We start from the raw sequence: 14,290 nt of genomic DNA, 5'->3' as shown, positions 1-14,290 counted from the left end.
CGGGTTGTATGATATGATCAGATATTGGCTTTAAAATGAATTATTGGATATCGGCTAACACTGACAATGACTACAACCACTGGCTACATAGACCACATTTGCGTTTATTTATTTTGCTCAATGAAGAAAATGTATATTGTCATCTGCTGCGTCATTAGTGGGCACAGTATTATGTCAGTTTCACCACAGAGGAGATTAAATGACCTCTGCAGTTGGGCATTGGGAAAAAATGTATATCTAGTCCAATGTTTTCTTCCTGTCAGCTGCATATTCACACGAATCGTGCTTTGTTGTTCCTCATGAGAACCATGATGAACCATGATGCCTTATTTATTGTACAAGGTAAATATGGAGAGTAATATAGAGTGTTGGCTGGATGTGTGGCTAAAGGACAGATGAGTAGGTAAATGTGATGACTCTAAATTATGTTGCAAATGAACAAGAACGCATTTTCCTATTTAAAGAAGATATACAGTATCTACGAAATCACGTAAGTGTGCCCCTAAGTGCTTTTATTTTTTAGAGGTTTAACCATCTTGTTTCAGCTTCACAGTTTGTAGCTCCACCCCCTCTTTGCCCCTTAGTCTCTCTCTCTCTCTGTCTGTGTTTCCCACCCAGTGAACACATTTACTGTCCACACAGATATTGACCATCATTACTGTAAATGTTTGCCTGACATACATTAGGTTTTGCATGAAGTGTGATCCACATGATATGATCTGATTTAGACAGTCACTGCCACTGAGGAAGTGTTGGCTCCATCCCTGTTGGGCCATTGGGGCTCCTCTGGAAAAATAAAGACAGTTAAATCTCTGCACTGCTTCACTCAATACAAGTTTAGATAATGAGAGCGCAGGAAGATGATTATTTTTGAGGGAACATTTCCCTCAAGCTTCCTTGCTGCGAAAACAAACAAACAATATTAGTAGAAATTAGTTTCAGGGGAACAATTTGTACAAGTGGTAAATTATGGGTTTGGGGATCTAATGTCTGTGTGTATTTCACAATCAGCTTCAACGAGATGGCAGAGTCCACATCGACCACAAGTTAACCAACGAAGAGTCAATTTAAACTTTTATTCAAGACACGTTTGTTAGCTTTAGCATTCACAACACAGAATAAATTACGCACGCACACACACAAACTAATGTTAATCACAATTTTTTTTAAAAAGTGCAAACCATCTGGAAAAGCATGAGCTCATTGTTATGAAATATGTGGACACAGCAGAGCACTTGGCCTGAATAACTTCAAAACAAAAACATCAAATATTACAACAGACATCTCGAAACAACAGTGTTCAGACTCTTGGCCGAGCCTTGGTGGACGAGCAGTCGCAGTAGCATCAGGTCAAACTTCTGTGTCCATGTAGAGCTCCACGAGGCCCCGGCGTGACATGAATTCCACGTTGGCCCTTATGTGCTGACTGTGCACGCTCCCTGCACCAAAACACTTTCCAGTCCTGTTGGTGCCCTTCTGCCCTTATCTTGGTCATAAGAGATAACAAAGAAGTCGGTAACTATGGAAACGTGCTTGAGGTTATATGAGGAAGTCTGCCGCTACCCACACGTGTAAAACTCAAATGAGGGTGATTTCCCGGTGAGAAATTGCAGCTAAATGCACGCGATTAAAACACTTCACTGACGTGGACTTTTGTTTGAGTATGAATGGAACCACAGGCTTGTGTGCACATGCACAAATGTGACGCAGCCGTGCGGGAACTGTGGCACGGCCATTTTAGACATTTGCAAGATGCAACATAAAAACTCCTTTTTGGCACTTCTATGTTGACTGTGATACAATCAAGTGCTCTCTGAAAACATGACAGCGAGTGGGAAAGAAAAAGAAAAAGTTCACGTTTGTTCACTTTGAACCAGGATGAGATCGATATCACAGAATTCCCTTCAGTTTCAATTCCCCAGTAATAAAATCTGAAGGATTCTGAAGGAAAAAAAAATCAACAGGACAAAGACAATGGACATTAACATTAATACATTCTCACAGATTTCAAGTTTCACTGTGAGCAAAGTGATGGGCATTTCAACAGAAATCTACAGCCAATACAAAGAAACTTTTAAGTCCCAGTGATCTTCATTAGGCTTTCTCTCTCCATCTCAATGGCCTTGTTGCAGCTCCTGTAATTCTAACTCTGGAATGAAACGGAGTATACATTTTTCACACCCGACTTACTGTAAGGACTGCAAAATATCAAAAAAGAAAAATAAACATTTTTTGGTGCAAATGAGGATCCACTTATTGGCCCTTGAAACGATTCCGTGTTAAAAAAAAAAAGTGTGTGTGAAGAAGAGGGGTGGGGGGGTGGGGTTAGGTAAAGGAGCACAGGTTGGGATGCTCTCCCATGATGCAGTTCTTTCTCTCTGCCTTCACATGGCGTCAAAGTGGAAACGGTGGGCTTCCTGTCTCTTCTCTCGGTCATCTGCTTTCTGATCAATACACAGAACAGAGAAAAGAGGCAGAGTCAGTCAAGCTTTCGTGGTCTGCGGATCACATGGACTATAATGCTGAACACAGGACATTTGCTTGACTTGCAGCATCCTGCATTTCTCTGTTAACTGAGATGATGGGGGGGAAACCCCCTCCGCTGGTCTGTCAATCACAGTAGAGGTACAGTATAGGACACAGGCAGTCATTCATGCTCACACTAAGAGTCATCGTTTAACCTCACCCGCACGTGTTTGGCCTGTGGGAGGAAACCGACGCAGGCACAGGGAGAACATGCCATCTCTGGGTTCAAGAGTGGAATCTGAAGCTGTTCTGTGTTTCCCTTTTTGTACCTGAACGCGACGCGTGGCTACCAACGCATGGATGATGGCCCGTGTCTGAAGTTACTGCTCCATATCAGACAAGACTGAAATGTGTGTGTGTGAACTATTTCACACTATAATTAACAGGTAATTGATCCCTTTGTGATTAACTTTGCGATATAAAAATGCAGAACTACCTATATACTGTATATTATCATCAGACTATATTAAAGGCATAGTCTGGAAAATGTTTCTAAAACACTATCTCCTTTGTCGAAATCCTCTTCATGCTCCGAAAGCCATTAATAAATAAAGTTGTTTATTACAGTACTGTGATAATTCATTTCACTTGGATCGAATGGATTGATTGTACCTGTCATTAACCGACCTGCCCATCTGAGCAGATAACGATTCACGTTTTCTTACAAGTCATCTTGACATTTTGTCAATGACGCTCTCTCTCCACTCGGCTTCAGAAAGTGTGTGTGTGTGTTCACGGTTTTGAGGGCGGAGCTTCGAGGCAAGAAAACAGACGATTAATTGGCGATCTAAACGGGAGGAGGATTCCAACGGATGACACGACAAAAAAAGTGTCTCAGAAACAAATGACAGACTCGAGCTTTAAAATCACATGGGAAAGTCGGTGCCACAATGTACACGTGTGTAATTATTATTATTCCCAAACCTCAAGCGGAGAAAATAAAATGATGCTGTGACATAACACATGTGGTCTGCGGCTTCTTTCAGCTGTTACAAACTAAATCAATGCTGTTCTCATTATTTACAGAACAGCTACAGCGTTAAGGCCAGTTACGCTCAAGCTCCAGGTCGACTGTAATATTCACTGATTAAATACGGTCACACAGCTTCATTTCATTTCATTTAATATGGCCACAGGTAGTAACTACCAGTTAGTTAGTAAATAAAAGCTGAAATACAGTTGAAATACAGAACTGGATGTTGCTGTACATCTCAGTCTGAACCTCACCTGTCCAACACTCATCGCATGTTCTCTTTTCTACTGGTTGCCATGGTTTCGTGTCTTCCTTGTTTGACTGGACCCGGTCAGAACCTGCCTCCATTTTTTTTTCTTTTGGACAGTTCAAAGATTTTCTGCCAGTTCATATTCAAGCTTTCAGCTTACACTTACAGTGTCTTACCAGTAGGTTTTGGTGATAACTGATTGCTGCAGTTAACTCTGTTTTAACTCTTTGTGAAGGAGAACAATGAGAGAGAAGGTAGGGTAAGATGGAAGAAGAATTGGAATTTGGAAATCTTCTCAATCCTATTTCATGTATTCACTGCTGCAATAACAATATACTGTTGCTATTATGGTAAACAAAAGAAGGCAGGTACAGGCAGCTGCACTCAGTGACTTATTTATGGTGATATAATGTAAGGAGGACATTCAGGATATGATTTCCCTGATATCATCTCATTCGCACAAGAACAGATGCACACGTAACTGAAAAGGTCTTGTGAGGATGCTCTGTTAGAAAGAAACAGTACGAGTGTGTTTTTTTCAAAGCCAGTGGGCTGTTATCATCATCTGGCCGTGGAGACAGACAGACAGGTGTGAAGGCTGCAGGCAGCACTGCCTAGCTAAGCTGAAAACAGGCTGACAGACGTGTACCCCCCACAACACCTCCTCCACTCTGGGCCCGTTCATGTCACATGCTGCTAATATTCCTGTCTGGTGCTGTGAGGAAAAGTTTGAGACAACAGCAGGAATTTCCCCTTCTCTCTGTTTACCAGCTGATACTGACAGCTGATATTGTCCTCTATGGACATTTCACGAACCAAGGGCCTGAGAAAAGCCATTTTGTAATAGAAGTGAGCACAGATCCTTGTACTTCTCCACAGTGCATTAGTGGACTCAGTGCACAGTATTTTCTGGACAAAGGCAAAAAGGCAGCTGTGGGGACCAAGGTACCGACAGTCCCAATTAAAAGCATAGTCAACAATTCTCATTCAATAGTTCTTTTTTTGAATCAAATTCAGTGCCTATCTCCTCAGAGTCTTATATCAGTTCTGTGCGTGTGCACTGAAAACTAATCCAGTGTGCCTTGAACAATCCGACTCTGTACATGGGAAACAAAGAAAATGAGTCAGAGTGAGCCCCAACACGACGCTGCACAAATAGCACAGTCAATCACCAACAAATGGGGGTTGTGTTTATACACGTAGTAGAAACAAGGGAAAGAAAAGGAGAAAGAAGTGGGTGCAGTGTGTGGAAAGGGGTGGACACTTTGCAATGGTCTAACGGCCGGGATCTGATCGGATAACTGCAATGGCCAGTTTCGCTCTAGACGACAGAGAGGCATCAACATGAGGACGCTCGTGTTTCTAATGGCGCGTTCCCACTAGCTCGACTCGACTCAGGACGGCACGTTTATTTTGTGTTTCTGGTGCTGGTACTTTATTTACTACCTGCTTTGGCTGAGGCGACACTGAGTGCCGTCACAGGAAGAGACATCCAACACAAGAATCAAACCGAACAATTCCCAACTGTAGATCAGTTAAAAAGATTCTAAACAATCCTAAAAACGTGGGTTAATCTCCAACAATTACCAGGGAAATGTCTAAAATCTCAATATTTATCAGAGGAGTCTGGTGTATTTAGTGACAGCACGACCAGCGAGCCGCATCACAAACCGTGAATCTAATGATTCAGTACCACTGAAAACAACTTGTCTTTACAAGTCATTAGTCACTCATTTGTGTGTGTGTGTCGCGTGTAAAACGAGGTCACGGCAGTTTCATGCAGCCGTGCAGTGATGACTCCGCCCATGATGAGTAGGTACTATTTTGTAATGGAAAACCAACCTAAACCGTGCCGAGCCGTGGCGGGGCGAGGCGGGACCACAGTGGTGTATCTACCTCTGACATATTTATCTGCAGAGACTTATTTCCATAAAACCATTTTCAGACAGATCTGAAACAATGCAAATCTTTTAGTGTCGCAGTTTAGCAAGGAAACAGTACATTGTGATTGTTAAGTATTATAATTGATAAAGATAAGATTAGAGGCAAAATATCATTCCCAAAGATCATACTTAAATACAATATTTGAGTGAAGCAAGCAGCAAGTTAAAGAAAGATAATTTTTTACATGGAATATCGCTATCATTTCTTGAGATAACAATAGCTCAGAAAAGGAAAAGGACACATATTTTATATGGCAGTGAACTGTAATTAGGTTTGATGGGCCTGAAACACATTATCATACTTTTTTTTTAGAGGTCACCTTTTGACAGTAGTTCGGGACTAAAAAAAAGATCCCATATCAAGTCTATAATGCATTCACTATCTTACATAAGACTTGTGATGAAGTGAGGATGAGAGGGTCATGAATAATTCAATGTATGAATTATGGCTGTAAAAAGTCTCCAGCACCTAAATAGTCATGTGACATTATGCATAAAGACAGACAAAAAAAACTGGGGAGAATGTTAAGTATTTAACGAAAATATACACAAAACCTTAACTTTACATTCATTTTGTGATTTACTTAAGTGTCACACGACTGAACACAGTCTCAGTCCCATTGAGAGACATGGAGATGACTGTCTACTTTTAAACAGACAGCCAGGGGACTAATTTGCTTCACACGCAATATGGTCAGCAACAAAGTGACTGCTTTTGTGAAGATATCAGTGTCTGGTGTTCTGCTTTATATTGTGCTTACTTTTTTCTTTTGCCTTTTTAGGGCTTTGTGTTTTAAGGAGCAGATGGACTGCTGTTATGTTCTCCTCTTTGGATAAACCAATCAACTGTGCTGGGCTGTGGTAGAAGCCTAGAAGTCTATAATTGACTATCAAGGGAATTATGCCAAATTGTCACCTTGAGGCCCATTTCATCATTAAGCTGCAGCAGCATTGATTTGTGTCAATCAAAAAGCTTTCACTGACACAGGAGTGCCGCCGAGTCTGAAACCAGGTGCAAACAGTGAGTCATGTCTTAGTTTCGAGGGCTCTAATGACAACTCGTTATGTGTGGCCTATGTGCTGCATGAGGATGACACATTGATTACACTAAATATTTAATTTAACTTTAATTCCTGTCCTTTTACTTTTGCCACAACAGCTTATATTTCATCACAGACAGTCTGGGTGCTGGAGCATATTTGATTTGGCAAAGGTTTTGTCCTCATTTATCCGGGCTTGGAACCAGCACACCGGGTGTGGTCCTAGTGGCACAGGGACAGCAGATGATCCGCTGTGGTGAGAAGCCGAAAGACGGAGGAGACTCTGCGTCGGGTAAAATCGCTGTTGGCTTGCTCGGCGGAGCAGCACGTGGCCTCTACGTGACTTTGTTGTTAAGACAGCAAATACCAGGGGCGCCAGCGCAAACAAAGAAATGCCAAGTGTCACTCAGCGGGCTCACCCTGACCTTACTGGATGCCCTGCCAAAGTAGATGTAGGAGAAGATGAGATATGACGGAGGATGTTAACAATTGGCACAGGAGTCATCCTCAACAATCATAATTCCCTGAACGCATGAGGTTACATCACATTAGTGTGTCAGAGCAGATCGGGGGGGTGTAATTAAATACCCTAGATACATTTTGAAAAGTCATTTTTAGTCTGAACACTCCTGTAGCATATTCTCACCAAGTATAGACGCCACTGCTGGATATCAGGGGGCAGGGAAAGAGCAAGGCACAGATTTAGACTCAGCAATGTGAGATTTAAATGCAAACTCCTATTCTTGCCTGTGTGAGAACACCCGGCTTGATTAAAAATGAAGTATACTGTAGCACCTCCCCATACAGGTGAACTTTTTTTCTCTAATCTGCATTTTCCTGTACTTTCCCCTCATCGTTATAGCTCTCGACACATCACTGAGGCGCCAGTCATGTCTTTTTTAAGTGCAGACTTGGTTCAGATGAAGCTGATGTGCACGACTGTCTCCCAGAACAATGACAATTAGAGTGCTTCTGTGTGTAGTATGACATCCTCCGCGTGGAAAAAAACACACACACACACACACACATCTACACAATAAGTCCACGTAATCGCACAGCAGATGGCTTGGAGGAGATGCCAGTGACTTACTGCACCACTCAGCCTCGGCATTACCGCACTGAGCGTGGATGAAAAAACAAGACAATCCAAAGAAATTTGTTTTAAAAAAACGAAACAAAAAAATCAGCAGATCAGTGGTTTCTAATGTCTGTGTCTTGACATTTCGGTGCCACTGTACCGTGTGTGTTACTCAAAGAACGACCAGCCAAGCGAGAGCTGCAGCAGGAAACACGTGTGAAAACTTGCACCGACTCCCTGTGGGTGTATTTATGGCCGTAATGAACAGCAGCTCTGCCATGCTGAAAGGACAGAAGCACGCAATTAGTGCTGAACGCCCTTTCAGGTTGTGGTCTGGGGAGATTGAGACAGATAGACGGAGAGAGAGATAGAGAACGATAGAGAGAGAGAGTATATGTCTCTCAATGGGAGGCTCGAGGACTACAGGACAGTGAGACCCATCTGCTGCTCGTTGTGGCCAATCTGCTCTCTCTCTCTCTTATAAACACACACACACAATTTAAAGAAGTACATGATCAGTGTTAACAACAAGACTCTGTGTGTGTGTGTATGTTAACCTTCTCTTTCCAATGGAGGATGCCAATAATGACAAGGATGAAGACACACACTCCGATCAGCGCGATGGCCGTCAGCAACACACTGTTGCTTGGAGTCAGGTACAGTTTAGCAGTCCAACTAGAGAGAGAGAGAGAGAGATAGAGATAGAGAGAGGGTGGGGGGTTAAGTTTCATAATACTTTTATTTGACAGAATAAGCTATGTAAGTACCAAAGGCACACATGATCAGAGACGTATCCAATATAGTTACAAAAAAAAAGAAATGTAGTGTCACAGGTCTCCAGGCTTCCAAGGAACTCTTTATTAAATTCCAGCAAACCAGCCACTTCAATATTTTTCACACATCATACCATAATCTGTCTGCATGTGCTGGGTGAAACCCAATGCACCTCTCTACTATTTCTATTTGGATCACATTGCTTTCATGAAGTGCATGTGGGTGTGTGTCTGCCATAGCAAGTCTGGCAAGCTTGGCGAGTGCACGAGTGTGTAGCGGTGACGTGGAGGAGGGAGCGTGTGTGTGTGTGTGTGTGTGTGTGTGTGTGTGTGTGTCAATAGCCATCTGGAGCTTCTCGTGGGGTTTAGGCTTCATGTGAACAATGGCTTGATAACATGAGAATATGAACTATTCTGTGAGAGAAAGTGACTCTCTCTCTCCCTCTCTCTGTGTGTCTGTGTGCGTGAGGGACACAGAGAGATCTGCTCACATTGTTTCATAACAACAAACCACAGGGACTAAGTAAACTTCAATATGACCTTAAGTGGCAACCGATGAGGTGGTTAAGGTGCCGAAAGGTATCCATAGCATCAACGGCTCTTTCCAGAAAAACCAAACATTACGGTGTGGTGGACAAAGAAATTGGAAGCTTGTGACCCATTTTGACTGTGTAATATCTTGATGCACACTGCCTGTTACCTGTGAGGCTGGTTGTGTGGGAACGGGATGACGATAAGCTGAGAGTTGGGAATGATGGCCGTCCACTCCTTCTTCCTTATGTCCTGGAAAAACAGAGAAAGCGCGTTAGCTGGGTATGGCTGATACAGAACAAGCAATCGTGCAGATTTGCATAGGAATCACAGACAGACAGACTGTATGTATGTTAAGTCCACTGGGGCAGAGTAATACAGTCCCATGGTTTTCTTTAGCTACTGTAGCTATTTTAAGCTGTACGCTCACAATGCAGACAAGCTGCGACTGGCTATAAATTACTGTTGCTTCAGGGAGTAACAACCTTTTCCTGATGTGCTTGTGTGCCTGTGCGCGTACAGGTGTGTTACATTTGCATATGTGATCAAGTGTTGTGCTTGTGGGTGCATTATCTCAGTCTCTCCAGTGCAGTAACCTAACTCATCATGGCAGCACTGAGACCTGCTCTGAATGGAGTTCAGGGGAAAGAAGAACTATAACCAGGCTGATAAACAACACAGACATTTGAAAGCGACTCCGGGTAATAACTGTCACAACACGGTTATCATCCATCATTATAATACTGAAGGACACGCAGTCCAGTTGATTGTATGATTAGTGAACATTGCACAGACTCATTACAGAGGAGACAGATATTAGAAGGGAAAGTAAAACATGTAAGACTCGGAGTTGTTATGACAGTGTTCAGACATCATCTTCCATATACCTGGAGTGATCTGATCACAAGAGGACAGTGCTAAATACAGGTCTGAAATGCATCTTCACAACACCGTTCTCTAGAAAATGTCTCGTTTTCTTATGGATAAAGTCTCACAGAGACATACTCTGACACACACATACACATACATTATCAATGGGCACATCTACACAGTTAGAACGCTTAAAAACATTTCTTGTTCTTTCTTGGAACTCATCCAGGAAGCATTTTGATGCCAGGTGTGAACAGGCATCGTTAACATTTCCTCAAATGTGAGATCTGCAAATGCCAAAAAATGTCCTGCCTCCTGCATGTTGACGAATGTTATGATTTTTTTTCTACTGTCGTGAACACATCTGATCCAGAATCCTGTCTTTTTCATTTCACGTCGTAAAAACCTGCTTTTAAGACACGTCGAGCAGTCACTTTCCAACTTCATCAATGCTGCCCAATACTATAAGTGGTTAGGGCTTTTTTCACATGTTGTTTTTGGACTTGTATCTAAAACAGTGCTCACGATTGGGGCGGTAACAATTCACAGCGATTAACAAACATATGAAATCACATCAGTTATTTGAAAGCTCTAATTTTGCTCATAGCCGGTAGTGGCTCCCTGCTCTCCATCAGTTGAGAGGAGACACTTCTTGCTACTTTGGAACAGCATTGCTTTTTACATAAAAAGCACATTCTTGCCGCCAGCCATCGTCACTGTACTCTTGGAAAGCACTGCTGTCGGTGTGGCAACTGGGGAGGGAGCAGAGCTAGACCGCACTACTGCTACTACTAGACCGATCCGGCTGTTAAGAGAGAAAGCGAGAGACTGTGGTTCAAAGCCAGGGAAACTGGTACGCTACAAGAGAGCAAGGGAGAAAAAAACACAGAGATGGAGAGTGAGCGAGATGGAGATGGAGAGAAAGAGTGAGTGTGACAAGTACGGCACTGTTTAGTGAAGTAAACCACTTTGAGAGGCAAAGGAAATCCCCAGGGTGAAAGATAAGTGAACAGGAGGAGAGGGGGTGAATAAAAGGGAGGTATGACTGGACAGAAGATGGAAGATATACAAGTGTCTTTTACAAAACCTCTCCCTTTGCGAAACAGCGGGCAGGAACACTCTGTTTTCAGGAGACAACTGTAAATGGCACAGTGGGGAGGGAAGTGAGAGAATGGGAGCAAGGCAGAAATAAAGACACAAAGAGAGAGAGACATAAAACAAGAGAGAGAGAAAGAGAGACATGTATCAAGAGAGCTGAAACCTCCAGAAAGACCCAAACCTGCCAGCTGAGCAGGGTGGGGTGGTGGCTGGGATTTCTAAGCCCTCTCTTCTTCTGAAGAACTTCCCAAAGCTCCTCCTCCTCATTACAGGTAGATGTGATGGAGTTACTCCACTCCTCAATCCCCCGGGGTAAAAAAAAGAAATCTACTCTGCATAATGGGCCACATCTTTAGGCCTTCATTAATTCACTTTGGAGAAGGAATAGTGAAAGTGAAGGGGAAAAAAAGAGAAGAAAACAGGAGTGTGTGGAAAGTGGATAACAAAGCAGCTTGTTTGAGGAGAGTGTTCCTGTGTGCTACAGTTTCTGAGTCGTGGACCGAGCAATCTGCAATTCTAATCAGCTGCTTGATGGAAGACCTTAGTACCACATGGGAGGGGAAAAATGGGCCCTGTCGTGCCTAATATTCAGTGTGACAAGTGCAACGCAAGGGAGAGAGAGAGAGAGAACTAAGATGGAGATGAATGCTAATAGAGAGAGAAAGCTGAGCTGAAGAGAGCTGGTGTTTGAGGAAGTGTAGTGTAGAAATGTGGCTGACGAATAAATTAAAAACACAAAAGCAATCAAATATTGATTATATATCCATATAACATTAGCTTGCAGAGTGACAGAAGGCACGCACAGGCTGCATCCAGAGAGTCAGTCAAGGAATCCTCCTCTTGCAGGCTTGTTAAACAAAGATGTGCTTTAAGTGAGCTCCAGTAAGGAGCTCACTGCACCTTTATCAATTCCCTAAGTGATGTCATCAATCACCCCATATGAGGGATGTGAAGTTTATCTGCAGAATAAGCTTGTTTCAAGGGGACAGCTATCAAAACAATTGTTTGGAACAACTGAACAAATCCATCACTTATCTTCACTGAGCAGGGTTTAACAAAAGGAGTCTTGTGTGTACGTGCAAGCCAGCCAAAGACTTCCTGTAGACAAACTGTAGAGTGAAGAACTGATTAGTATTGTGTGGGTCGTCATAGTTTTTTGTGTTTTAAGCAAATCCATCAGGATAGTTCTTTATGTGGAAGTAAACAAAATACCTAAGCCCTGCAGCTAAACAACAAACAACATTGTTGGCAATGTGCTGCCACCATGAAACCAGCCTCACAACACTCAGAACTAGCAACAAAGACCACTATGAAAGACAACTATTTAAGCTCCTCCCACCAGGCAGGAGCTTCAGATTAATCCGTATTCACACAAACAGACTAAGTTGTGGCAAAACTTCTGCAGTCTGACAAATGCAATAGTATCTTATCCATCATGTGCAATATTATATTAATCATACTCATCATCACCTCAGAACACAATACTATAATATTTATCACGGCACTTTAATACTCTGTCCAACAGTCACATTATATATAGGACATATCTGCTGCTACTATGTTTGCGTTCTCTTCATGTCAAAGTTGTTCCTAATGTGTTAATGTACATACAGTACGTGTGTTTTCTTATATTTCATAGTTTAACAATAGAGTTGCTTATTTTCATATCTGTCCCTTTGTAACTCTTTTTAATTGGCACAATTTGATTTGATGATGACACTTTTTTTTGTCATTTTACTGTGCTTGCACAATGGTTAGAAAGTTGAGTTGAATCTTGAACCTAATTTTTTCTTTCCAAGGACTTCTGTCTCTATTCAGCATTTCTTGCCTCAATAGAGAATATGTATGCAAGGAAACCACTTTACTTTTCTGCTCAGACATTTACTTCATTTGACCCAAAGTGGCATACTACATGTTACAAGAACCAAGAAAAAGTAGTTGGTGCCCAGCGAGTTCAAGGGTTCACTTTAGTTTGGCTGAGTGTCCTCATTTCCCTTTCGCAGTCTGCGCACTCCTCTGTAGGAGATTTAGCCTCAAATATTGTGGAAGACCTGTCAGCCTGTAGCAGTTCTACAGAGTGTGCAGTGAAGTGTCAGGGTAATATAACCCTCTCATATTTCCTCACCGTCTCTCCAGGCTGCCGGGGGATGCCAACAAAAAGGTGGTCCAGGAAGTTGGCGCTGCGTCCGAGCCCCAGCACAGTGTAAGGCAGTTGGAGGGAGAAGTGAGCCGACTGGCTCAACTGCCCGGCTGCAAGAAAAGGACAAAGAGAAAAGTCAGTGAAGACATTTATTCATCAGGATCAAACATTTGCCCTCACTCATTAGGTTTTTATTTGACATTTATTTTGCTCTGTGATGGCAGAATTGCTCTGAGCCAGCTCAGTCTGTTGGTCCATCACTTTGTTTCAGACTGATGTACAGTATTTATTACTCTGGGATGTATTGGCCTTAACATTTTCAGTACTGACTATGTTGATCTACTGAACTCTTCCTCTTGCAACACTCTGATGCTGACATTTTTGCATTTTTTTTTTTGTAAAATATCTGGATATCTGGATTGGACGGATTGCTATTAAATTAAATCTGCATGTCTCCCTCAGGATGAATTATGTTAATCATAGCAGTGGTGATCCCTTGATATTTATTTTAATTCCAGCACTTGGATTTATGTGATCTGACATTTTACAGGCAAATAGATAATGAACATGGCTTCACCTCCTTTGTAATGTGTTTGATATGGATTTTTTAAAAGACTTCAAAGTTTTTTTTTTTTTTTTTAAATCAAGCTGATTTTCTGCAAAAGTTGTCATGCTCTTGGCTTGTTACTCAATTTTCCTCAATCTAATTTTGCCCTATTTTTTCCTGGAACACAAAATGTTGCACCTCAGAGAGGATCTCAGTTGTTAAATTTTATTTTTACTCTGCTAATATGTGGCCTTTTTCGCACTCTCATGCACTTCATTGAATATATAGTTATGTATTTTGACTGTACATTTTTATTGCTGTCGCTTCTAAACGTCATGTGAGCAAAGCAGCCTGAAAGCATAAAGCTTAAATGGCAAACATAGGCCCCATTTCCTTCAGTGATCCTATGCTACGATGGCCCTGCTTTCCTAAGAAAACCCATTTAAGTTTCACCAAATGTAATGAAATCAGCATTAACTCAACCTGCCCATGAACATCCCAGATGTACATGAAAACACACA

The 14,290-nt window shown here is 42.1% G+C and overlaps 1 protein-coding gene across 1 annotated transcript in view; it reads right to left on the bottom strand.

Annotated features, from left to right (window-relative positions):
* Nucleotides 1-1,062: 1,062 nt before the first annotated feature.
* The window catches only part of LOC122772627 (T-cell immunomodulatory protein-like), a 45,321-nt gene continuing 32,093 nt past the window's right edge, over nucleotides 1,063-14,290 (bottom strand). Inside the window, exons 6-9 of the mRNA XM_044030815.1 lie at nucleotides 13,208-13,332; nucleotides 9,284-9,366; nucleotides 8,368-8,485; nucleotides 1,063-2,444 (exon numbers count right to left, since the gene is read on the bottom strand). Coding sequence (XP_043886750.1) covers nucleotides 2,385-2,444; nucleotides 8,368-8,485; nucleotides 9,284-9,366; nucleotides 13,208-13,332 — 386 coding nt within the window. The 3' untranslated portion in view covers nucleotides 1,063-2,384. The remainder of the gene's footprint in view (nucleotides 2,445-8,367; nucleotides 8,486-9,283; nucleotides 9,367-13,207; nucleotides 13,333-14,290) is intronic.

This window comes from Solea senegalensis, linkage group LG7, assembly GCF_019176455.1.
Source record: "Solea senegalensis isolate Sse05_10M linkage group LG7, IFAPA_SoseM_1, whole genome shotgun sequence".
Taxonomy (NCBI): Eukaryota; Metazoa; Chordata; class Actinopteri; order Pleuronectiformes; family Soleidae; genus Solea; species Solea senegalensis.
Note: the sequence above shows the minus strand (reverse complement) of the source record. Positions and strands in the feature narration are given on the sequence as shown.